Source organism: Chlamydotis macqueenii, chromosome 12 (genome assembly GCF_036417535.1).
Source record: "Chlamydotis macqueenii isolate bChlMac1 chromosome 12, bChlMac1.mat, whole genome shotgun sequence".
Lineage (NCBI taxonomy): Eukaryota > Metazoa > Chordata > Aves > Otidiformes > Otididae > Chlamydotis > Chlamydotis macqueenii.
This window is the reverse complement of record NC_141567.1, coordinates 21,145,220-21,171,729: the sequence shown is the minus strand read 5'-3', so window position 1 is coordinate 21,171,729 and position 26,510 is coordinate 21,145,220. Positions and strand designations below refer to the sequence as shown.

The 26,510-nt window shown below is 40.2% G+C and overlaps 2 protein-coding genes across 2 annotated transcripts; both read right to left on the bottom strand.

Moving 5' to 3' along the window:
* Positions 1 to 673: 673 nt before the first annotated feature.
* TM2D3 (TM2 domain containing 3) lies at positions 674 to 5,759 on the bottom strand. Its single transcript, XM_086757014.1, has 6 exons — positions 5,630 to 5,759; positions 4,695 to 4,793; positions 3,716 to 3,873; positions 2,988 to 3,162; positions 2,320 to 2,395; positions 674 to 1,027 (listed from the first exon to the last, which is right to left on the bottom strand). Exons 1-6 carry the CDS (start codon positions 5,715 to 5,717, stop codon positions 862 to 864), a joined length of 762 nt encoding a protein of 253 aa, XP_086613140.1. The 5' UTR covers positions 5,718 to 5,759; the 3' UTR covers positions 674 to 861.
* Positions 5,760 to 7,165: 1,406 nt separating this feature from the next.
* On the bottom strand, positions 7,166 to 21,590 carry LOC104473602 (threonine--tRNA ligase 1, cytoplasmic). Its single transcript, XM_086757566.1, has 19 exons — positions 21,345 to 21,590; positions 20,701 to 20,793; positions 19,723 to 19,913; positions 19,039 to 19,162; positions 17,806 to 17,927; positions 16,872 to 16,989; positions 16,174 to 16,238; positions 15,401 to 15,479; positions 14,029 to 14,175; positions 13,507 to 13,605; positions 13,034 to 13,200; positions 12,323 to 12,485; positions 11,289 to 11,426; positions 10,771 to 10,848; positions 10,570 to 10,670; positions 9,329 to 9,433; positions 8,427 to 8,499; positions 7,579 to 7,693; positions 7,166 to 7,454 (listed from the first exon to the last, which is right to left on the bottom strand). The coding sequence occupies exons 1-19, from the start codon at positions 21,588 to 21,590 to the stop codon at positions 7,306 to 7,308; spliced, it is 2,373 nt and encodes a 790-aa protein (XP_086613692.1). The 3' UTR covers positions 7,166 to 7,305.
* Between the last annotated feature and the right edge of the window lie 4,920 nt (positions 21,591 to 26,510).

Below are 26,510 nucleotides of genomic sequence, written 5' to 3'. Positions count from 1 at the left end.
CCGCCGGGACAGCCGCCCCCAGGTGCTGGAGGGAAGCGAACGACGTTTTTCTTCCGCCGTGGCACCACAGTCTGCGCCGTCGCCTTGGCATGAGGCCGCACGGGGACCAACGCATCGATTACACTGCCAACCCTTTTTAAAATTAACTCTTGCTACCACAAGAATACCGAATCGCACCTTTCACCGATACGCAGGTCAAGCCCAACCAAAATAAAAGACATTCTGGAACAATCCTAAAATCTATTTCCCTTATTTCATATTTAGCTTTTAGTGTTACTATGATCTAATTCTAAAAACATCCACAATTTTAAGCCAACAAGTCACTAAGCAAACGTTAGCTCTTGCTATATCCCGAACCAGACATGGATGCAATTAACGTCACAAAACAGTGAGCTACCTACTGCTAGAGTAAATCAGGCAAATAAGTTATCCTCCCACAAACACACAAAAAATATATATTACAGACATATTTGGGGAACTTAGCTTTAAAGTTAAATGCAAGCATACAAACATCAAGTAAACAACTCAATATTCAAGTTAGTTTGCATCTCTTTCGGCGCCCAACAGATCACCCAAGTTCAAGCACAGTGCAGAATTTGTTTAGCCGTTCAACGTTTTTTTTTCATAGAAAAACAGCATGTCCACCGAAGAAAGAAAATGAATTTCAACTTACTCAGTTACCCACTCTTTTATTGTACCTTAGTTAAAGGCAAACTAAGTACAGATACTGTACGTTAACACGTATGCACACAGAAAGAACAGTTGTTCTTGACTCTACCTCAAAGGCTCAAATCGCTACATTCTTTTATTTAGAGCCCTTCCCAAGCAATTACGCCGCTCTGAAATGGGTTGCGCCCACAGTTAAATATAAAGAGAACCGTCTGCAGGTCCCACATAGCCAACACCTATCAGCAGCACATCAATTAGTGTCCATATTCCAAGTCCACCAAAGCTGAAGAGTTTTCCCAGACCTTCCCGCCACTGGCCCAAATAGAAACGGTCGGCACCGAATCCACCAAGGGTGATGCTATAAGGATAAAGACAGGATTCGTTAGTATTATTTTTGGGTGAACTCAGTTTGGGTTCATACACACTTCTTTCCGACATACCTACAAGCTGATGGTAGTTTTGCTCTACACCATTCAAGAAACTATACATTTATCATACGAAGACAGCAGACTGGATTATTAGGTGAGAAAGCTTTTGATGAAGTAGCACTACTTCTTAGCTAATTAATACTATCCAGAGACACGCCAGTTTCGCATTTGTGACAAGCAATAAAAGCGAAATGTCTCAAATTAATAAACGTATCTTGACTTTTCTAAGCTAGCAGAAGTTAAGACCACCCCTACAAACAAGCTATAGAACAAGACCCAAACGCTAAATTCAGCTCCGTGCAGCAGTCAGGCAACAGGAAGTTTCTCCCACTCGTGGCAGAGAGAACAACTCTTGCTGCAAGGGAAAGCGCGTTAGAGTGCTCTCTTCATCAGTCGCATCGTATCTCTGGCCCAGGAACAGAGAGTCTCACTACTTAAATTATCCTGTCAACCACTTCTGAAATATTAAGATTTAATGAGAAAGGTCTTACCACCAAAAGAGCTACAGTTACTTTCCCATCGCCATTCTGGTGCTCCAGCGGCTTAATATTCCAAAAATAACCGAAATAGTTTCTTTCAATACTGCTACACTGGTCTCTTCCCTAATCATTGCAAGAAACCTCATCTTAAGGCATTTCTAGCTGTTAGAGCTGGAAAGGAAGCTGTAACAAATGTCTACCAGCTACAGCCAGCTCAGTGACATCTACTGAATTCAGAATCAGCTGGATTCATTTCTGATGCCAAGAAGTAATTTGGACAATTTTCAGCCCTAACTGTTTAAAACATATTAAAAAACTGGGAGAAAAAAAATCCAACCAAACCACACACACAAATCTGCAGGCTTTTTTAAGCATTTGTACCTCATTTGACAGCAGACAATAAAAGCCAAGATGCCCTCTCCACTCAGAAAACGGATCCCTTTGTGAGGCCTAGGCATCATTAGCTTTTACTCTCAAGAAAAGTACACTCGATGCAGAAACAGCATAAATGTTTTCTCTCAAGCTCTGTTTACTGACGACAGCTAGTATCCTTGCACATGAAATCTTCAGGCATCCCACACCTCCAAATTCTAAGCTAGACTGTATGAAATCTTGGTTATTCAGTACGCCATTGAAAAACACCAAGCAGAAAACCAGAAAAACGGAATATTTTATAGACAATTAATCTATTTCTAATAATATTATCTACTTTAGCTTGACATTATCTAACAGTTCCCATGTACCTTAGTGCCAAGGCGGTAGACCACTTATAACCTCCAGTCCAGTTGCAGTAGAGCATCTTAGGAAAGACACGATTACCTAAACGTTAAAAAACACCCGAATCAATGAAATGAACAAAGATCACATGAGTAAGAAAACGACAAGTGAGGAGATAGTGTATTTCTCTAACAAGGTCTAGAAGGGTGCACGTTAATTGAAACAAACACTGTCAACAGAAAAGCTCATGTGTACTCTGCAGTCCTCTGTTCCATCTGTCTTTGTCCCACATCAGAAAACACGCAAGGTCACTGAACAAACAGGGGGAAAATGGAACTAGCTGGGTGAAACCAGCATGAATGTTGCTAATTATTCTACTGAGACATTTGATACTGATTCCATCAGTAATGTCCAAATTAGTTTGATTCATAGAAGCTGACAAAAATAGAAACATTCTATCTCATGTGAAGGTATACAACAGTATTAAAAGCCAATGTTTACAATTACATGTCACTACTATTCTTAAGAATTAAAATATAACTATTTTAAAAGATAAAGATTGAACAGATTAATCAAGGTGCCTGCTGTTACCGCAATGGACAGAAACAAACATTGTATTTACTCATCACAAAACACATTAAGACATTCTTTAGAAAAAAAGCTTCTTTACAGAATCTGTTCTAGCCCATCTTACCTAGACAATGGATATGATCCCGTACTGTACAAGTGGCATTGTATCGCTGTCGCGGACAAGAAACCGTCATGCAGTTTGTAGAATTGGTACACACGTAATCAGTTGTTGCAAGCTGCCAGCAAAACTGGCATGTCATGTTAATTGTAAAGTTCTCCTGCTCATGGTTATTCTGATCCTACAAAAGAACAGCATTTGCACTTCAGTAGTAATTTAAAAAAAAAAAAAAAATCACAGTGTGCAGTATCAAATTACATTTCATGGATAGATATTTTGGGCAAAATAACAATTACTCTCTTTGTTACCTCTTTGCAGTCAAGTAGAAGAATCAACATTAGAAAACTAACAAAGGGTAATTAAAGCCTAGTTTAACACTACTGCTTCCTCCAATCTAAGGCTCCTGCCAAAAGGACTCAGCCTCACCTGTAAGACCAGTCTGTACCTCTGACAGATATTTAGCCTCCACACTCTCAAAATGGTTTGGTTTTGAATGGTCAACAAATTGATTTAACTCAATTGCAGGGCTGCGTAACAAAAAGATCCGAGGCAAGAAAGGCAAAACAGAGAAGGGTAGGTCTCCCCCTACAGCAGCAGCCGCCTACATTTGAATTAGATTAAACGTACCACAGATATGCAAACCTGCCTATGTAAGAACCGGGAAATAACTTTTTTTTTTATATTTTATGACAAGATGCCACAGTTTAGTTAAATGGGTTTAAAAGGTTACTTACAACACAATGAACATGTGGCTTGACTTTGCAATCAAATGTGGCCAGCTTCCCATACACACAGGAATAGTTCGTGTTACATGTCATACAGTCTGGCGGCAGTCTACTGCAAAGCCCGTTGCTAGGACATTTAGTCACATAAGGTGGAATTTCTGTACTTTCTGAAAGGTGAAATACGTGAGTAAAATTAAGAAAATGTATTGAAAAAAGCTATATAGCCTAAAGTACACATATACACATGCGCGCGCTGACGGTGTTCTACAGTGAACAGCACTAGAGGTTTGTGCTGTGGGAAGCACAGCGCCAGCCAAGCGAGCCACACAGCACAGCAGGGTACCCTGCACGGACCTCACACCAGTTCTGCACAGGACAGTACAGCACCACAATCCAGTACGGCACCAGAACAGAGCTCAGCACGCATCAGTGCCGCCTCTGCCAGTGTTTCTCAGCAGAAGTAAGCAGTTTAGGTCTAGAAGCAGGTTGACACATGTAACCTACTTTCAGCTCAGGTCTAATCAAGTTCGCAGCTTGCTCAGCCATTTGCTGTTTGTATGAGTTCAAAATCGTCTCTAAAATTACTAGCAAGAACAGTATTTTAGCCAATCTCCACGCACCCTTTAGTGAGCAACAAAAACTGTATTTCTGTTGGACAGGCAACAGTAACAAGTTATTGCAGAATGCTGGGGTCTTTCAAGAACTTCCACCATTCTGAGAGGGTATAAAACACACGAACCACTACGGCACTTCAACTGGCCGATTTCTAGTTGTAAGATCTTATATGGACCAGTTTTCTAATTGTATAATCCAAAATAACTGTTAAGGTAATCAAAAACTAATTCATAATGTGTTACATTATAATGTCTTTTAGCACTGTGAAAGCCTGTACAGGTTTCTAAGACGCAATTCGAGAAATTTATTATTAAACTGAAGACACTGAGGAAAAAGGCCTGTAGAAGAAAAAGAAAAGAACATAATATTGTACCTGCTGCTTTTAAATAAGGAGTATTTGTACTTGTTGAAGTTAGACTTTTTGCAAATGTAGACTGCGGCTGTGAATGCTTTGTGGTCATCAAAGATCCCACTACAAGAAAAGAAAACGGAGAAAGTGCTATTTCTAGAACAAAATTCATCTTCATAAACAGTTTGATTTCAGCATGCTGATATGAAATTTGAAGTGGAAAGTAATGAGAATTTAAAAATTATAAAAATCTGTTTTCCTGTTCTATACATACTAGAATGATTATGTAAAACCTTAAAATGAGCATTAGAATAGAATCGTTCCTTTTAGACAAGAAACTGTCTTTATTTCAATTCAGTCTTAGTTTCTGATTCGTTAGAATTCAAAAGCACTGCTCGGAAAGCAGATTTTATGTGGCGTATTGACTGCATTTGCTACTGCACAAAACCACTTCACGAAGCGACGCAGCTGCTGCTTTGACAGAAAGCTGGAGCAGAAGGACTGGCTGGCACCCAGGGCCGTACCGGTGCCCGCGCTCCACGTCTGCCGAATCCCCCGGCCCAGCCCGCCCCGGCCACGGGCCCTGCCCGCCTTTCGTCCGGACACCAGGCACCTCAGCCCTGCGGCGCACGACTGCCGGCAGCCGCGGCCCGAGCACCTGCTCCCCGCCTCCCCGCCCGTCGGGGAAGTGGCAACGCATCTTCAACACGGCGAGGTCACGGTCACGGTCACGGTCACCTCCCCCGCTCTGAGGCCGGTTTCGCGCTCAGCCCCCGCCCAGACACCGGGGGAAGCAGCCCCCACCTCCAGCCGAGGGGCTGAGGCGCCGCCGGGCCTCCCCAGCCCAAGCCGGCCGCGGCCAAGCGGCATCTCCCTCCCCTGCCTCCCCCTTCTCCCTCCCCACCCGCCCCGCCTCGGCCTCGAGGAACCGGGGCAAAAGCGGCCGCAGCCGCGCTCACCGCGGCCGGAGAGGACGTAGAGCTGCGACAGGAACAGGGCGACGCCGCAGAGCCTCCGCAGGGCGCGCAGCCCCCCCTGCTCCGCCATCTTGCCCGCTGCCGGCGAAGGGCGGGGAGCGCGGCGCGGGCGGGGCCCCTCGGCAGCGCGCAGCAGGAGGGCGGGAACGCCGCGGGGCGAGGGGCTGGCGCCGCCTGCCGCACCGCCCCTCGCCCGCCCCGCAACGGCGCTGCGCGGGCGCGGAGGAAACGAACCAGCAGGTTTTACGAGCCCCGGGACGTCTGTGGAAAAGTCAGTGCCGCTCTCACCCGGGCAACAGCGTCCTGGCTGGGATCGGGATCAGCGTGGCCAGCAGGCGCGGGGCAGCGGTCGTGCCCCGTGAGGTCAGGCCGCAGCCCGAGTACTGTGTGCAGTTTGGGCCCCTCAGCACAAGGAGGGCGATGAGGTGCTGGAGCGCGTCCAGAGCAGGGCAATGAAGTCGGTGAGAGGGCTGGAGCACAAGCCTGAGGAGGAGTGGCTGAGGGAACTGGGAGGGTGGAGGAGGCTGAGGGGAGACCTCATTGCTCTCTACAACTGCCCGAAAGGAGGGTGTGGGGAGAGGGGTGTTGGTCTCTTCTCCCAAATAACTAGTGATAGGATGAGAGGAAACGGCCTTAAATTGCGGCAGGGGAGGCTTAGAGCAGATATTATGAAAAATTTCTTCACCAAAAGAGTGGCCAGGCACTGCAAGCAGCTGCCCGGGGCAGTGGTGCAGTCGCCGTCCCCGGAGATGTTCACAGCACGTGCAGACATGGCACTGCAGGACGTGGTTTCGTGGACAGGGTGGTGTTGGGGTGATGGCTGGACTGGATGATCTTTGAGGTCTCTTCCAACCATAATGATTCACCATGCTGTTCACCTCCTCAGGCTACACACCACACAAGTTTTTTTTTCAAAGGTTTGTTTCAGGAAAAAAAAAAAAAAAAAAAAAAAAAAAAAAAGCCAAGCCAAGAGCAAACACAGGAAAAAATAAAACACTTTCCACACACAGATACGGTGAGTAATTCAACTTCATTCTTGGCAATCAGCTTTACAGCCACCAATTATCACACCAACTTAATCAGTGCCTCGTTTCACCGAGATTTCCAGCAAAGACACCAATGTATTTGTGGCGTGTGAACATGAATTCAGAAAGAATCAAGCTACTCCTCCCCGCCTCAAGAAAAAAAAAAAAAAAAAAAAAGATACAATCTGGAGCTGGAAAAAAAACCAAAATGCTCCTGATGCACTTACCAATTGCCAAGCTTCGGGTTCCAGGTCACATTAGTTACGCAACTGCTACGCGACTGAGGTAGCTCAGCAATCGCAGCAGCAGCCAGTACACTTCCCAGCCTCCTGTTCCTTGACTTCATGCAGCCCGGATTTATTCCCGCAGTAAAACCAGCATATTTTAGCAAAGGACTTTTAAAATAAGCATTCTGCGACTTGTGCAGATTGGAATCCCATGGGACTGTCAAAGGAGTTGGCAGTTTCATCTGTCCTCTCATGCTGTTCCTGGAGCCCCAACGTTGCTATGTTTGTGTGTTTTGTGTACGCATTAACTGAAAATTCTCTCAGATGAGCATTACTGCTGTACAAGAGGAAAGAAACACCATTTCACATTGGCAGCTAATTTTTTTTTTTTTTCCTAACAGCAACATCAGAATTCTTCTTCTGCATTTGGAATATGTGAACTCTTAAATTTCTGGAGTTTTTCAATAGCTGAAGATACTGAAATCTCCCCATGAACTTTGTTGTCTCTTGTTCGCACATTCACAGCATGATTTGCTTTCTCCTTCTCTCCAACCACTGCAAGACATATCACAAACAGTATTAAACTGACTGCCTACATTACAAAGGGAGAGTCTAGACAAACTCTATGCCCAACATTAAAACTGACACGATATTCAGAAACGTAGGATGCTGCGATTACCTAAGATAAAATTATACTGGGCCAGCTGTGCATTTCTTATTTTCTTGTTTAATGTGCAACTTGGATCTAGATCCACATCTGACATAAGTCCTGCTTCAAAAAACTCGCTGCAAACCTAAAATAAAAAAAAAAACAAACCACTTAATACTACAGTATGTATCCTACAATATGCATTTGTACATGCTGTAATCCCTGATCTCTTCCAATAATCAATTCATGGATGTGTCTAATTTTTCTCTTGTGAATCGTTGCAAGGAAGTCAATAAAGTTATTTGAAGAAAACCGCACACACGCTTAAGGGCTTAGCGGGACTCCAGTTGGAAGACAATGCGAGGTAACATCCGTATCAAGTATTTGCTGATCTCCTCAGACAGCTACGCTGCTGGCTGTCAAAAAAGTTTCCTCAGTCAGAGAAAGGAGAAAGAGGAGAAGGAACAAAACCACTTCTGCTTGCATTAAAAGAAAAGCAAGGGAGAAGGGTAAAAACAACCGTGATCGAATGTAATACAGTCAAGAGTATACATGCTGGGAAATTGAGAAACTGACTCTGCCTCTACTTTAAGCAGATAATTCTGGAATGAAACATTAGTTAGTATACAAGGTCTGTCATCCAGAATGGTTTTTCCTTTAAGAATTACTGAAATATGTACATAATAACAAAACCCAAAATAGAGTCACATACTGCTTTCTCAGGCTTATACCAATTTTAGACTATGTGGAAAAATTTCCTTCTCCTCCCTCATATATGTCTCCAAAATTATTAAAGCATTCATTATTTGTTCTAGGACAAGTACTTAAGGAGCTATTAAAATCGCTTGCTACCACAAAAAGGAAGGCCCTACTCCCACCTGCCGGGCATACTCTTCAGAAGTAGGTCCCACGGGCACCACCATGACCTGCCGCGGAGACAGCCAGAACGGCCTGTCAAGCAGGACAAGAAAAATATGAGATAAATGCGCATTTTACATTTGCATTCAAATCCATAGTCGTGGCCCCTACAAAAATATCTTTATCTAAATATTTGTTAGCTAAGGGTGTTGGATAATCTGTTATCTCCCTCCCTTCAAGTTCACATAAATTAGCAAATAGATTGACTCCAATAAAATGATATACGCAGAACTTGGATCTTCTGTTCACCTCCTAGCTGACTCCACAATTTTAAACAGAATTTTACTTTTTTGCATGATTTTCACTTTTATTTATAACTTTATAGTGAAAGGTGGACAGTCAGATAGATAACTGGCTGAAAGTAAGGATTAACTCTTCCTTAATACTTTAAATATGTCAACAAAGAGTTATCTTCAGAGCTTATTCAAGATAAAATGATAGATCTTACAGGTTAAAGTAAATACTTCACATACTAGGACTAATTCATATCTGTACACAGCTGTATATCTGTATACAGCATGTATACATATGTCTAACACCTTCCCAGTACAAAAGCATGACTTTTAAGAAAAAAAAAAAAAGGAACAAGAATAATGCAGCACATATTCATTCAATTACAATTCTGATTGCTGCTTTATTGTATAATTTTTCCTCCAATCTCATGAAATTGACTTTCTAATAATGAGCTATTAATAAAAGGATATCATACAACTCAGACCATACTTCTTGTCTTGTAATCTTACCCACTAATTTTGAGAACATTCTAGGGATATTATTTTGCATTATAACTTATGAGACATTAGGGAGGATCTGTATTTTCTATGTTGTTATAAATATTTAGAACTGCATTTGTGCCACATACCATTTTCCTCCGTAATTTTCTGCTAGAATAGCTATCATTCTCTCCACAGATCCCAAAATAGCTCTGTGAATAATCACTGGTCTTTTCTTATCATCGCCATCCTTACTGAAAAAGAATAAAGTTGGGTTTTTAAAAAAAAAAAAAAAAAAATTCTCTTAGCTCACACACAGACAATCCTACTAATATTTTTGATTATACTTTTTATGGAAAGACTAAATTTAGATTTTTATACTTAGGCAAAACCTACCGTTTTTAACAAAAATATATCTTTAAGTCACCCAGGCTTTTAAAAGAATACTGAGTAATCATAGTGACCTAAAATAATCATGCCTGTAGCTAGCCTGAAAAGACACTCGACTGACTCAGCTCCATTTCTGTCCATTTGAACATTTTAGGTTCTTCCTCACTCTCTTTTCTGCTATGTCTTGCTTTTATTTTGTTGCACAGGATCTTATACCTGCCCTTACTGTTCATTTTTTTTTCCTTAAATTACAACCCTGTGATTAAAAAAAAGCCAGCTGCTGTTCGTAACAGTATTACCACCTACCAAAGCGCTACGACATCTACTGTAGAACATGCAGCACGACCAAAGTAACCCAAAGATTCTTATTTTGTCTTCCCCATCAAACTCTCTATAATACGCAAAAACAAACACAGCAAGAAAAACGACACAGAAAATGCGTGTTCAAGTCAACACAGTACTAAGATTAATTCACTAAGTATCCTACTTCCTAGCTGGAAGGCAAAGTGAGGTTTTCGTTTGGTTTATGTTCAAAGTTAACTAACTTTATCTGATAAAAAGAATAAAGTACTTACTACAAACATACTAGCTCCTTAAGACATGTTTGAATTTGCATGCAGTGCCTTCAGTGGAGACACAGTGACTATGCTGAAAGTGAAAACTGACTCAACTGAGTTTTCTTTAGCATTATACATGACCAATTGTCTTCAACAGTGGCAGACAAGACAGATCACGTAATTTTCCTGCAATCAGTAGCATTTACAATTAAAGCAAGCTATCATTACACTGAGGAAATATCTTCAAGTTCGTGACTCAGTCCTCTACTCACTGAGGATGTTTCCCCTTGTAACCAGGTCACTGAGACACAGGCTAATCATTTGTTAAGTGAGCAACAGAGCCTCAGGACATCTCAGTTTAATGGGAATGACAGACAATGAAAGTAACTATTTTTAAAATTATTGTTTCATATAGAAGAGTAAGATATTCAGCTTGCACTCACCCAACATAAGTAAGATTAAATCGAATGGGTAGTTGGAAGTCAAGTTGGATAGTAGCACATTGATGGTACCTGCCAATTGCATCTTTGATTTTAATATCAATCTGCGAAGCAAAATAACACGGTTACTAAATACAGTTTCTTTGCATTGCGTCTATTCTTCTTGTCCATCCTGACGTTGTATTCAAATGCAGATTCACTAACCTTAGGACCATAAAATGCTCCATCTCCTGGATTCAAATTCCACTGCTCTCCAAAGTTATTCAAGCTGTTCTGAAGTTGCTAATCATGAAAGTGAGAGAATTATAAAAGGTAGAGCACGGCCTTTCACTACTGTAAGTCAAAGCATTTTTCTTTGAAATACAAAAGAAGTCAACAGTCAGCACAACTCCTATTGTTCAAGCATTTATAATAAGTAATCTTGAAATAAGAGTAGGTCCTTGTAAAAATGTTGTGACTAATCATGAAAAAAAATTAATAAAAATCAAATCAGTCCAAGATAAGGGGCCAAGCAAGAATCAGAAAGTTCTCATTTTATACCGAAACATCACATTTCATGTGATGTTTTTCAACAAGCATTTCTACTAAGGACAATATTTAGCATCTGGTTTAAGCAATTTCACTAATTTCATTATTCAGCATGAAGGAACTTAGTTAAATACCCACCTCTGCAAATACAATATTAAAGGTTTTGTTTGTTTGTTTCCTTTTAAATGAATTACCTTTTCTGCATGATCCCAGATCTCTAACTCTCCTAGATAATTTTCTGGTCTTGTAGAGAGATGTAGTTGAAAGGTGAAACCAAAGACAGCATATACTGACTTCAAGAAATCAAGACAGCCCTTAATTTCTTCTTCAATCTTAAATGAAAGCGAAATATATTAGTTAAAATTTACTTACATAAAATGTAATTTGATTTACCAAATTCCTCGTAATCAGAATGTAAAAGTCTATTAAAAAAAAAACACACATGAAAACTACATCCTAAAAACTCAAATCTAGGTAATGGGTGAAGAGAGAACTGAGGTGTTGTGGCTTCAAAGGACAGCAAGAGAATGTTCTTGTTAAGCCTGGGCTTCTGGAGCCAAACTGCACGATTCAGACTTGACAAGAGTACATCAGTCTATTCACATAGTTCCACTGAAATCTATGGCATTAATGACAGAATAAAGTATTTATGCAGTATTACTATGGCTAACAAAACTCGGTCAACACTTTTTTCTTTGCAGGGGCAGATGGGAGATGCAGAAGATTTTACCATTTGGGATTTAGTTGCCCAATGGATCTTTCTAAAGGGAAAAATCCTACAGAGAAATTCTTCTTATGTAATTCACAATCAATAACACCCCTCAAAATAACATTGTTTTATTCTTTTGATACAAGCATTTTTTACTTTCAAAGAGAAAAATAAATAACAAATTACAGCACTGCTATTTGAGAAACTTGTAACAGAGAAGCTAAGTTCAACAGGCTACTGACTGAAGCAATAATGCAGAAGGTTAAGAAATATGGAATAGCAGATGGCTAAGAAGGAAGCACTAAACCTCTCAGAAAACCTCATCAAAAGCAACTTTATGCTACAAAGCAACACAATAGAAGAAGCTAGACTAGAAATATTTTGGGGATTTTTTTCTTGTTTAATGTTGGCTTGTTCTGGGAGTGGAAGGGGTAAGGGTTTCTTTTTTTTTGGTTGACTGGTGAGGGGAGGGGGGTTGCTGTTTTTTTATGGGGGGTTGGTTTGTTTTTTTTTTTTTACCTGTTCTATTGTGCAAAAGATGTGAGCATCATCTTGTTGGAAGCGCCTTACACGAGTTAAGCCACTTAAAGTCCCAGAGAGTTCATTTCGGTGAAGAACTCCAAAATCTGCAAGTCTAAGAGGCAATTCCCTCCAGGATCGTGGACGATGGGCAAACATCAAGCTGGAAGGAACATGAAAGAACTTTCCTTTTATCGTTCTCATAGAAGATTTAAGACAACACAGAAACTAAAACAAGATCAGTACAGATAGTTATCACATTTTAAAGTATTTATTCATTCAGATTGTCTGCATCCTAAAAGGCAAGCAAAAAGAAAAAGCGCAGCACTCAGAACATACAGCTAAAGGCCACCTAGAAAAGAAACACTGAGAGAGTAACAATCAAGACTGGGTCATCTGTACCTTTTTCTGGTACACCACAGCTAATGTTTATCTCTGTCCAACAGAAGTTGTATTGACTAGTGGTACAGACTAGTATTAGCATGCACAAACCTAGCTCACTTAGCGCAGGCTTACTGAAAGATCTTCCTACAGGAACTGTTATTTGGTCTGCTTTGGGACACTTCCAGGGAGCTCTCTGGACACACCAGTTGCTTAGCAGTCTATTGTGAACATACATAATGACATGTATTAATACTCCATTTATTTCCCTTCAGCCTCACAAAGGGTCAATATAGTAAAATAAGAAGTTTTTCAATTGAGAGTACAAACCAATGTCCTGGACAATTCATCGGTTTAAGGGCAAAAGTTTCCTTCTCAATCTCAAAAGAGAACATATTTTCACTGTAGTGCTGCCAGTGTCCTGAAGCTTCCCAGAGTTTACTGTTGAAGATGTTTGGAGACACAACTTCAGTAAAATTACGCCTGTGATATTCCTCCTATAAAACAAATTCAACATGTAACAGGTGATAGAGCTTTTGACAAGCAAAAGCCTGATTCTTTTCAACTTATGTTCTTATGATGGCAATTTACTGGGAGACTTAAGGGCTACTGCACATGTCAGTGCTTTACCCTGCCCTATTTTCAAAAGGGTTAGATCTGTATAATCATAGTGAAAGTCTGGTATATGTTTACATACATAGATGTTTCTCTTTCCGAGGATAGCTCAGTGCTATGGACAGCCTATTAGTTCAGATCAACAGCTGATACCAAGCTTGTCAGGAGTTACATTAGACTATACTCACTCGTATGAAGTCCACGAGTGTGTTGTAAAGAAAGGCACCCCTCGGGAGGAAAAAGCAGCTTCCAGGACTCAGATCGTGAAAGAAGAAGAGTTCTTGCTCCTAGGTAAATTAAAAACATGTATGAATAATATTCACAGCAAGAACTGAAGTACCACAGGTACATATGCCTAACTAACACCTTATTTATGCCTATAATAAAGAATGACCAAACCATGTTATTTAGACAATTTTCAATAATTTTTCTCTACTATGAAAAAATATAGTGTTTTAGGTAGGATCTAAAAAGACTCTATACTAAAAGGTTTAGGATACACTTCCATAAGCCCCACTACTTCTTCCCAGTATTAGTTGTATCTAAGTGACAAGCTGAGTTTGTAGAATTAAAATTGTAAAGCACAACTGACAACAAGAAATTCATAGAACTGGCTCCCAGTCCCACTGTCAAAAAATGGAAATTAAAAACCAAAAGAGAATGAATTCTATTACAGAAACATAAAAGAAGGAGACCACAAACTACTGTACCTTTCCAATTTTCCTATGGTCCCGGCTTCTGGCTTCTTCCTGGAATTTTTCCCATTCTTTCATCATTTTGTTATCAGGAAAAGATATTCCATATATCCTCTGCAGAGTTTCCATGTCAGATTTTCCTTCCCAATATGTAGAGGAATTCTGATGCACAAAACCCATACTTTAAGATAATATTATATAATCTCACGGAAAGGAAGCATAAACACTAATGCATTCAGATGTTATTATTTTTTTTCCTTGGGAACAGAATTACATGCAGTCATTCAGCATTTGTTTATAATACAAAGATACCTGCAGTGCCTTTTAGTCAGCATACTAATACAGAAGATGTAAATGAAAGTGACTGGTCAAAGTATACTTTTATGGCACTTAGGTACCTTGTTTTGACTCTCAACATGGCATGTTTTAATATCTCACATTACATCTTCCTAAAAAGCAGTACTTGTTTACGTTCAAGCCATAAGGCAGTAGGGAAACATGAAAGGCAAAACTCGCTCACTCTCACTGTTAAATCCTAGCTGTTTTGACAATCTAACACTTCATCTCTGGAACTGAGAGTTCCATAAACTTCAGTTTGGAAGCGAGCAAAAGCAACTATGATGAATGTTCCAGTGAGGTCACTCTAATACGGTTACCAAAATTAGCATCTGCAAGTAACTTAAACTACATCATCACCAGAGATATCTGCAAACACTGTCTCTGGCTTTCCTGGGAGCAATGCCATTTTTAAACAGGAGCACTTGCAGATCTGCCAGTGTCCACTTTACCTCCTGAACCTGAAAGATACCATCTTACAAGGTCAAAATACTATTTTCTGACCCAATGAGCATCTCAGATATTAATTTACTGCAGAATAGAGCCCTGCACTCAGATGTGACAGCTAGTACAGACTCACACTAGGACATGTACTACCAAGTGCAGTGCTGGCTGGAGATACGAGCACAGTACTGCCGCTTTAGCTTAGCGCTGCGCTTCTCTGTGGTGCACAGTACAAATGGTTCCACAGCTCATCTAGTCACTACGAGCTTTCTTTTTGCAGCGTTCTTCATTACAGTCTAAGCATGCACGTTACTGCACTAATACTCTGATAAAAAAAAAAAAAAAAGATACTGTTAACTTTCACTGATGTACTACATTGTGATGGTTAAGAATCAATAAGCCTTGGAAGCAGATGAATGATGGAAGTCTGTAGTTCTACTTGTACAATGGGAGCAGGGAAAGAAATGAAGGACTGTTTTCAGAGTAACCAAAGAAAACAATACAAAGGACCCTAGCATAATTACTTCAGAAGAAATAAATACATAAATAAACTGACAACTAAATCAAAGTTTAGTTAAGTTCTAGTGCACAGCCAATTAAAACTTACCTTAAATATTTTAAAGGCCTTAATTTTTCCGGTGTGTCTCACATGTGGACCCCTGCAGAGATCAATCAGTGGCCCACATCTATACATCAAAAGAAAAAAAAAAGTGTTTATTTCAAAACACACCAATATTTTAAAATAGTCACTAATGGCATACAAGTTAATACTTGACATGTCCAAACACACTAATAAGTATACGTATGCAATGCTCAGCAAATTCAGTGCACCTTAAATGTAGTTGTGTCTTCTACCTCAAGCAGAATATTCAGTCAGCAAATACTCAGCACACTTGATTAATTATCAAGAGCAGTATAACACACTCAGCAATTCATACAGTTCTGTAGGTAAACTTTATTAAAGATGGCCAGGAAATTTCAAACTATGCACATCGAACAGAAAAAAAAAGTTTCCGTGATCTTCCAACTAACTAGTTTTATCTCCGGCAACTGAATGAACAGGATTCCCAGCCCACACTAAGCTAAGAGTTAGCAATTCAATGTCATGAGTGGTAAATTATTTTAATATGTTTATTGAAACCAGAGAGAATGAGTGAAAAGTGCATTTGCCATTTGTCCCCAGACTGAGACCTAATTTGTCCCAGCAGAGAAAGAAAAGAGCAGATTTCACATAAGTAGCAATATTAATTGCAAACTTAAGTCCCAATCACGCAAGTATTCAGAAATTAAATTAAAAAAAAAAATTCTCCTCTCATTTTAAATAAGATACACCTACCTATCGAAATATTTCATAACACCTTTTAACTTAATTTTGTTTACCTGTATATTGTGGTAGTTGGTGTGTTTACCTTCTCATTAAGGATACGACACTTAAACTTGTTATACTGTGTGGGAAAACACAAAGTCAGAAATGTCAATAAAATGGTTAATAAAATTATATTTTAAAGTTATCTATTAATAATGCAAATGCATCAGTACAAGACACTCACAATTAAAAAGTCACATAAACACACATATGTATGCAAAAGTTCAAAATCCTTTCAGAAGTATTATAAAAAAAGAGTGAAAAGAGAGAACAACATCTTCATCTCCCTGAGGGTGTGTTAAGCGTAGTGATTACCACCTGAACACCCCAGAGCACTTTTGAAAGGGGAACTAAAACACAGCGCGGTGAGGCCGCTAATATTCACTGCATAAAACAGAGGACTGAATGACAAAGTCTTCTCTGACTTGTCTCTGCAAGTGAGCCAGACTGAGTGCATGCCTTGTGTGTACAAATTTCTTTGTCATCTCATTGAGCTTGAGGTGGTTTTGTGTAATAAGAAATTGGTTTTATTATTGCCTGAAAACATCCCAAACACTTCAGAGGGATATGAAGAGGAGGGAAAGGATGCTGTTCTTCTTCTTTGTTTTACTAGACAAGTACTATTCTGATAAGTCAGTCACATGCAGTATTTTATAAAAACTACATCTTCAAAGATCATTGTATCAGAATCACAGCTACTCCAAAGATTTACCTTAAACATGTCCAACAGAATTTCCTTTTTGACTTCCAGCCTTTCAAAAGCCTGCTTCTCTTTTATGATATTTTTACAGCGGTTCTCTAGTAGTGGGAATTCAGTACTAGATACACCTCTAAAACAGACACAAGGCAAAATAAATATTAATTAATTATTTTTATATTCTCATTTTTAAGCAACCATTTTCTCAGTGTCTAATCTGGAAAGCATGGGACGCAGTGTTGTGATTTGTCACACTGTTCTCTTAGTTTCTTACAAGTGGCTATACTTTCAGACATTAAACTCAGAAACACAAATGGTAACTCCCTGAACGAAGCCACTGCAATCACTCCTAGAACAGCCTTTGACATGTTTATGTCTGGAAGATCTGTAGCTCAAAGTATGATTTAAGAAAAAAGAAAAAAAAAAAAAAAAAAGGCTCAACCCAGCTGCAAGAGCTAGTTTATCAGCTGATGCAGATTCTGTATTCTCCCTGACTACAGAAAGATAAACAAGGAAAAAACAGAATTGTAGAGCTGTACACAAGGATTAGAAAAGTGGTAAACACCTCTATATGAGTTACATGCTTACGTGCTATTTCTACAAGTGACTATGGCTCTTTGAAACCAAACTCCCATGATTCTTAAAGGAAATTGTCTCCTGGATCTCCTAAGAACTTCAGGGGGTTTTACCCAAACAGTACACTTTTTCACAGAATATTCAACAACTGTAAGTCTGAAGGAGCAGGTGTCTGAACTCTTGAATTTAAATATACACACACAATCAATATATATGTATCCACAGACCTATACTATGAAGACTAACCTGTCAGTTTTAAGCCATACTAGATAAATTATTTTACTTTTAACATGCAGAAATATGACTGAGCAAAAATAATTCTAGTGCTGAGCTCCAATACAGAGTATTAAAGTTCTCAGACACTGAATTTTACCTGTCTTCAATGTACATGTCGTAATAAAATCCGTTCTCAATCGGTGGTCCATAGCACAAGCAGCCCCCAAAATAACCTTCCATGGCCTCTCCAAGAATATGAGCACTTGAATGCCAATAAACCTGCAAAGAAAGTCAGGCGAGCAAGTCATGGGGTCATGGGTACAAAAAACCAAAACAGAGGTACCTCTGCAAATGGGGAACATATTGGAATTAACGTTGTTTAAATTCTTCAAGAAGTCTAACAGTTTTCTGTTCTCATTTTGAAGTACGCTAAATGATTAATATAACGGCAGACGGAGCAATAAAGCCCCGTCGTACTTCAGTCTAAACGATGACTATGCCTCTGCACAACTCCGTCACCCTAGTACTTACTGTACCTTGCACACGTGTAAGTTAGCTTTCAGCCAGTTAAAAGTCTATGCGATACCAACCGCATTTAAAGCAATGTAGCCAATTAAGTCACTGCTGTTCACATACATTACATTTATTTACAGCACTGTAAAGCACAGTACCTGAAGTGTCAGAAGAGGGGAGTCAATGACCCAGTAGATCAATACCAGTCTTACATTCTAAGTCCCTATTAACGCAGGCCACTTTATAGCCCCTGCTACAAGATAAAGCCTTTACAGGCTCCTGAAACGCCTCAAACAAGCTTAATCACTGAAATAATTCTTTGACAAAATTAAGCCTAATTCTAGTGCATAAAGATAAATACAGGCTTAAGACTGAATCCCATTACAAAAAAAAATCTTGAGTGTGTCGCTAAGTGTATTCATAGTTTAATTGATCAATATATGCCTATTAGGTTTCTAATAAACAGTGCTGATACAATGAGGTGCAGATTTTATTTATGACTCAATGTCGTAGTTCTAAAAACTGTCTGCTATTTTAAGACAGCCTCACTGTTGCTTCCAGTGTCTGATCTTCAAACACAGAACATGTGTCTCAAAACACATTATTTCAAGTTGGCATACAAATCAAGACCTTCTGTACCATCTTGTTTGAGAAATAATCTATTTATGTAAAACAGAAGGGAAGAAAAGAACACTAAGATTTTATTCACCTACAGGTACTTTAGTACCTCATCTCTGTCAAATCACAGCAAATACACTACTTCAATAGTTTTGGGGATTTTTTTTTTTTTAATTCAAGATTTTGAAAGCATAATGCTGCAATCATTTCATGTCATTAGTTCCTTTAATCAAGCAGAAACCAGTGGGTGTTTACTCACAGCTTTTGCTTCTTCATTATCAAACGTAAGCAGCTCCAGACTACAATCTCCCTCCAGTGGACGATCCAGGTCCCACAATTCACCATTCACTTTGGCTATGACTGCATTTGAAGCCAACATTTGACTAAAAAACACAAATGATGACACAGGACCTAAATATTTAGGCTCAGATTTGCAAAAGCACTTAGGTTTCTAAAGCTCCTCAGACCTCACCCATGTCTCATGGCACCTAAAATCCCTTAATTTTTGTTTCTGTGGTCTTAAACACTTTTCTATCTTTAAGATAAAGACCCATAAGGACTTAACATCTCATTCAATAGTTTTCAGTGCTGAGGATCTGGAGGAAAGACTGCTTCAAACAACAGTTTCTACTGTTATCTGGTAACTCACAAAACCTCAGCTGTCTCTATTAACTCCTAGCAGTCTCACTGATTGTTGTATTTTTTAATTGGAAGCAGGCATTATTATCCCAGCACAGAACCTCAACCATCACTCACAACAGTAACTCCACTCATCTATTTCTTCTGCTTTAAGCTGAAGTTTCAATCATACTCCAAATAAACCAACTTAAGAGAGTTACCATCCGCGGACCGAAACATATACACTTTATGCAACAAGTAGGAGACAAACGATTGTAACAGACTTATGACTGCCAAGGTACAACTCCTTCAATCTGCAGGTTACCTAATTCCTACAGCTAATTGATACGGTGTGGTTTTCCACGATTCCCCTTCAGCCGTCTTTCCATCTGTCAGAATAATGTTGATAGGTTTGCTCTGGTTGGCCGCTCTGTAAGCTAGCAAAGCATCGTGTTCTTTTTTCAGTGTTTCATAAAGCTTCAGTCTGTCTTCTATGAAGCTTGGCTCACATTGTAGCTGTAACAAATAAATTAAATCACATACACACATATTTGTGACAGAAAGCAAATAAAAGGATTCACAGTGTTCATGCATCCCTAGAGGTTCCAACTGAGATCAGATTCCACTGTACTAGAATTGATATTAATATGCAGTAAAGTGTTTGTAAACGATTATACAAAGGACAGCCCCATCCAACTAGCTGATTATTTTACAATGGCTTTCCAACTTTCCAATGCACCTTCATCAATCTGGGCTGAACTGCCTTTGTGAGTTTGACCTCAGAAAGCAGCCTATATTCCCGCCCCAGAATGTGTATTTGGCTGACATCTTAGAGAATTTTGGGTCACTCCAACAAGCCCTCACTTCTGCCAGTCCATTCAAAGCATCAGATTTAAGTAACAGAGTTCATGGGAAGTTTCCTTTAGTTTACCATAAGGTGAATTAAGATCTATTGACCTACAGCTAGTGCTGCCAACATCCTCTTTCAGTCATCACGCACACTAACTACTCAGGAACCATCACTCTCTTGAGGAACCACAGTATCCTGACCCTTATTTCAAACAGCCCAAATCCTTGGGTTACATTAAAAGCAGAGATCTAAGAATGTATAAGTAATCCTACTTACATGTAAGATGAAGCTCTTAGATAATGATTTTTTTCTATATGCATGCTACAGCAAGCCTTGTTCCCAAAATCTGGGAATTCAAAATGCAGCAAAATATTCCAGATTTCAGCACCTTTGCTGAACCTAGCCAAACAATATTCCTTCTATATTATTACGTGGTATAAAATAACCACTTACATCATTCCGATGCCGGCTCACAGCTTCATTTTCTTGTTTCTTTTCCTCTTTATTCTGATTCACGGCAACAGTTGAATCTGCACTGAAGACCTTCTGAAAACAGTGAGAATATGAGGTATACCCCTATGCCCAGGAATCACTGACACAAAACAAATCAGATCAGTGCAATACCGGGCTAAAAGGCAGTTACAATCGAGTAAGATGCCTCCTTAATACGGAGGAAAGACTTCTCATGACACATCTAAATCGCATCCTTTTGATGTTCAGAAGACACAGCAAACTGCTCACCAAGCAAAATCCTCTGCATTTCCCCAGGTTTACTACTGGCGAGACTCTGGGAGAAGAACACGGCCCAGCGCGCAATAAAACCGACTCTCGGTGCTCGGACAGACTTGCTCCACCTTTGCCAAAAGGCAGGGACCACGGGGCGCAGCACCGCACAGGAGCGGCGCGGACAGAGCCCACCGGCGCCCACCCCCGCCGGCTGCGGCCTGGCCTTTCGTCCCCCGAGCCCCTCCCGTCCCTCCCCGCACACGCCCGACCCGGCCCGGCCCGGCCCGGCCCGGCCCGGCCCAGCGCGACGTGGGCGCCCTCCGCCGCCAGGCCGGGCGCGGCCCGCCGCTCTCCCCGGCTCCGGGCGCTACCTCTCGGCCGGCGGGAGGCTCCGCCGGCGCCGCCCTGCCCAGCTCAGCAGCCAGGCTGCGGCGCAGGTGCAGGAGGCGGTAGCGCAGCTTCTCGTTCTCGGCCCTCAGCCGCTGTAGCTCGGGGCTGCAGGTGCCGGGACTGCACGGCGCCTCCTGCTCCTTCAGCCGGCCGACCTCCGCCGTCAGCCAGCGCAGCTCCTGCTCCTGCCGCCACAACCGCTGCGCCGCCACTTCGGCGGCCGCCATCTTGCGCCGGCTGTAGCGGGGCTGCCTCCGCCCTCCCGCGCCGCCTCCCCGCAGCCGCCGCGCCCGCTGCTGCCCTCTGCGGCGCGGGGGCCTGGCCCAGGCACAGTGGGATGTCGGGGGCCCCGCAACAGAGTGGCGGCTTTTGTTAGTTGTTCGTCTAACGGGGTGAAACCTTATTTGTAGCCCTCACTGCTGCGGTGTTAATAACAGGCACTCGCCCGTCTTGCTCCGAGGCCGGTGAGCAAGTGGGAAGTGTCAATATCCACAACACGTGTCTGAGCGGCACGTCGATTTACCTAAAAACGTCCTTTCAAAAAGCTTTTCTCTGTAAACTCTGTAAACAAGAGGCTGAATAAACCGAGGCTGCAGTGAAGAATCACATCAGCAGTTCTCAAAATCCCGATTGTGCCACTCGGAGCTTGGAAAGACTGTACAACTTCTATGGCACAGTCAAACAGGCTGCACTGTACCGTTTCCAGGTCACTGCACTTAACTCCCTCACTTCCTTGACCCTGGGGAAACCATAGTTCTCCTCACAATCCTTTATTTCCAGCGTGTATTTCCATATATCCTTTTGTCTCAAATACTTCCTTGTGATCTTCAATTTCTCTAGCTTCCTCCCTTGATTGTACTTTACACCTACTTCTCTGTATTCAGTTTCTAAACACACACTTTGAATTTTTTTTCCTTTACCCAATACTCAGATTTTGCAAGGTGTGGATTTTTATTAGAATGCTGGCAATTACCAAATCAGGATTTTAGCATTTTGTTCTCCAGTTCACACAACTGGTAGTAACTACATGGTATGTGAGAAGGTAGAGAGCCAAGTTTTGTATTTGTCCACAATTTGATATATTTCCTATGATATCACCCGCTTTTTCTTTATGGTTTAAAGATTTTACAGCAACATACTTGAGATTAAAAGTATATATTATTTTACCAACAAAAATAATGGGGACATTTCTGGCTCAAAACATTGTACTCCTTTCGAAAAAAAAACCCCGTGACTTAATCAGTGCATAGAGCCCAAAGACACTCCTATACCATAACTCACAAATTTAAGGCTGTCGTTTACGTCTCCCATTACCTTGGACAACTGCTGTGTGTAGTACAATTCACCGTCTCTATTAACCAGCTCAGACTATAACAACAACAACTTTTCTTTGCATTTTCATTGCAGAGTACTGTTTTCTCTCCCATGAATGCCCAGAATTTTCTGACAGCTTTGTAGTTAATCCTTCTAGTCATTCTGCCTCGGCTAAACTTTTAGATGCTTTTTTTTAAAACCTAGTTTTGTTATTTCAGGTAGATGGAGAATATCCCTCAGCAAACATACCTATGTACATCTTTCATTTGCACCAAGTTTTCCTTCCTTTTCTGAAGAGATGCTACTTGCCAACACCTATGCCTGTCACTTATAACAGCCAGGTCACTGTTCTTCAAGGATGGACTGTCATGGGCAGAACTGCCATGGATGTGTAAAAATAGGATGTACTCTATCGCTTCCTTTAAAAATTAATTTCATTATTAATCTGACAAGTTACCTTTTTTTTAATGTCTAAATTCAGTACTGTGCAGAATTTATTACTCCATTTAGGATACTTGGTACTTAGGTACTTTAGGACACTCCAGTGTTATCAGCACAATAAAATAAACCCAGATTTAGTTTTGAGGTCAAACTCTTGAGAAATGTATCCAGGTTACATCCTCTGTATCTCATCTTTGGCTACTGTCTTATGAACCCAGAACCTGTAACTTTGGGCTTGCTCTAGCGTTTACTGAAGCGATGGAAAACTTACCATCAGAAGTTATAGTGGCTGAGAAGGCTGATTCATAAGATGCTGTCTCACATATGCGGAGTGCCAGGCTTTATCAGGATCTTTACCTGTTGAGATTAATACCTGGTACTAATATTACTAGAGCTTCTGAGAGAGAAACAAGTTGGAGAGAAAAAAAAAAAAAAGCATGAGGTTTCATTGAGAATGTGGAAAGAATGGGATGGGGGTTTAGTATTTGCACTACCCCTATGTAGGTTCAAAAATCAAAATAAATCTTAAGAATTAGGCTTATAAAGGAGCGTTTACTTTTAAAGGTTGCCTAGAAAATGTGCCAGGCCTTTCAGATAGGTTGGCTACTCTCTCTGCCTACTGCGTATTCCTGGCGTTTCGCCGCAGTACGTGACTAACAGGGTAGCAGAGGCCTTTCACCACCTACCTTCCCCCAAGCGGGTCGTCTTCCACGTGGTGCGTGATGCCATGCAACACAGGTAGCTCTACCTGAGTGGATTGAAGATGATTACAGAAGAAGCACGAGAATCTCACTGCTCTGGTCAATAAGCCATAACATTCTAAACTGGGACCATTAATATGGCTTAAAATAACACATAATTCCTCTGGTCCTTACTCCAGACAATGTGTCACGTACGAGGCTTGTTATATCTACAAACAACCACAAGGTGACAGACAATGCTTCCAAACAGTTCTGTGAAGCCTGGCTAGTTATTTGTCTGTATGGTGATATACACAATAAAATCCCCAAATTATTATATGATCAGTGGTCAGCTTTAATGCTGACTGATAAATACTGGAAAATTCAGAAACAAAGCTTGACAGGAGGATATAGTGGTTGCATCTTAAGATCCTAAGCACTAAAAACAGCACAAAATTTGTTTTTCTAAAACCTTGGCAAAATATTTTTTGTTTGCAGCACAATAAGGAAAATACCCATAATGAAACTGCAGGTAAGAACACATGAGTGAAGCCATGGATGCATTATCAGTTGGAAGTAATGGGAATAGAAAAAATAGACTAAGAAACAGGAGGAGGAAGTACTCATAGCTTTTCTATACAGGGACTTTATGTTGACAGAAAGTATGAAAACAAGACAAAAAGCCCATGTATTAAAGCAGCATTTGCGCAAGGGCGGTTATGCAATGCGTGATCCTCAATGAGTGATTATCAGTGGCAGAACACCTCCACTAGCGTTGCCGTAATCTCCGCTGTTAAACCTAGTGCATGAAATGGACGCTATACGGTGGTTTATTTTGCTTGGACACAACTTAAAGATCTAAATATGCAGAAATGTTGCTATTCTTAACAGCAACATATTTACCTTCACAAAAAAGGTGTCATTTCGGAAACTTCTTTTTTTTTTTTACCTTTTGCCTATAGGATTACAATATATTTACAGAAACATGCTTTCTAAATGTATCATTCCACTGCAATGTAAAGCTAATATTTTCTGAAAGAATAAGAAGTGGGGGGAATTTATAATGTAGTTTGGGTATGGCCTCTGAGGAATACAAAATGAAAGTGTACAGAAGACACTTTATGTTATGTCCTGGACCAGCTTGTACAGATTATTTCAGTTTGATCAGCTGTCTTCTTGAATTAAATATTTTTTTTGCAAAAGGATATCTTTGAAGATCAGTTACAGAATTAAAAAGTAACAGTAACTAAGCAATTGTCAGCCTCATCATTACGGTTCAGAAGCTGTTAACAGTTGTAAAGGGCTAATTAGTGTAATGTAATCCTCTTAGGAGGCTGCGGGCACTGAGCTAGATTTCTTTATAATTTGTATGTAGGCCTTCTTATTCCGTTAGAATTACAATAATTACAGACAGCAGTATGTATTTGCATTCTATCCATCCACATTATGTTTACTTTGCATACTGAATACTCCACAATAAATGCAGAAGTAGAATTTTCTGTTTTCTATTTAAATATTAAAATGTTTGGAAGAACAGCCAAATCTTGGTTTTATAACTGTGCAAAATCTACCAAAAGAGAAAATGAAAAGAGGAATAAGTGGCTTTCTGGAATCCCAAGCAATCAGAGAGAGAAAATACTGGAAGAGCTGGATGTGAGCAAAGTGCTGTCATATTTGGTTTACAAGAGAGTCTTTTCCTTGGAGGAATACAAAGACATTTGGTCCCAGGAGAGCTACAAGAAGAGAACCGAATATTTTCTAGATAAACTCTCTTTAAAAGGCCCGAGTGCTTTCTCTGCTTTTTGTTCCGTTTTGGAGGAGGTCTGTCCTAACTTGCTGACATGCTTTCTCCTTGGCTATGAAGGTAAGGTCACTGTCTGCTCTGAAATGCTTAAGTGTATATTGGTAATGTCTTGGAATCCTTTGACACTAATAGTTATTTGCTATATTTAGTGGTTACTTTCTCTCTTGCACTAAACAAGACAGAGTATTTGCTGTCTTTATGCTGCTTTGTTATAACATATAAAATAATGGGAAGGAAAATTTGTGAAACAAATATATGTTATTGTTATACTTTGAACATTTAAAAGGGTAACAAAATACAGTATATTAACATTGCTGCTACTGAAGAATAAGAGTCAGGGTAGGGAAAAGGATTCCTGAGCACTACGGACAACGCTTAGCTCGGAAATGTAACACTGATCTTTTACCTTCCTTCCCGTTTCTGAAATATTTAAAAATAGATTAAGAAGTTCTGTAGGCATAGTGCCTGAGGAATTGATTCCTTGCACATTTTTCATGTAAGTCACATTATTTACTATACCTATCTGTAAAGAACTACATGAAAAATATTACTAAATATCAACAATACAAGTGAAGTTAATAAAAATGTTATTTGGACATCAGGCACTATGCATACCTATTTGAGAAACAATGTTTTACTAGATATTAGCAAAGATAATGGGAAAAATAATGTGCAGTGTTTACAATTATATCCTAGTGACCTATTTTTATTTTTTATGTCTGTTGTATTCCAAATTTGAGTCTTTCAAGTCAGCTGGAGTTTTCTCAGCAATGATTGCAGAGTTGTGCTCAGAGGTTATATACAGCATGTGCTTTTAGAATTTAATTAAAATGGTTATGTCTTTTACCAATCCGTTCAGTAAAAGGTTTAAACACCTTAGTATTACAACTACTTATAAATAAAAAACA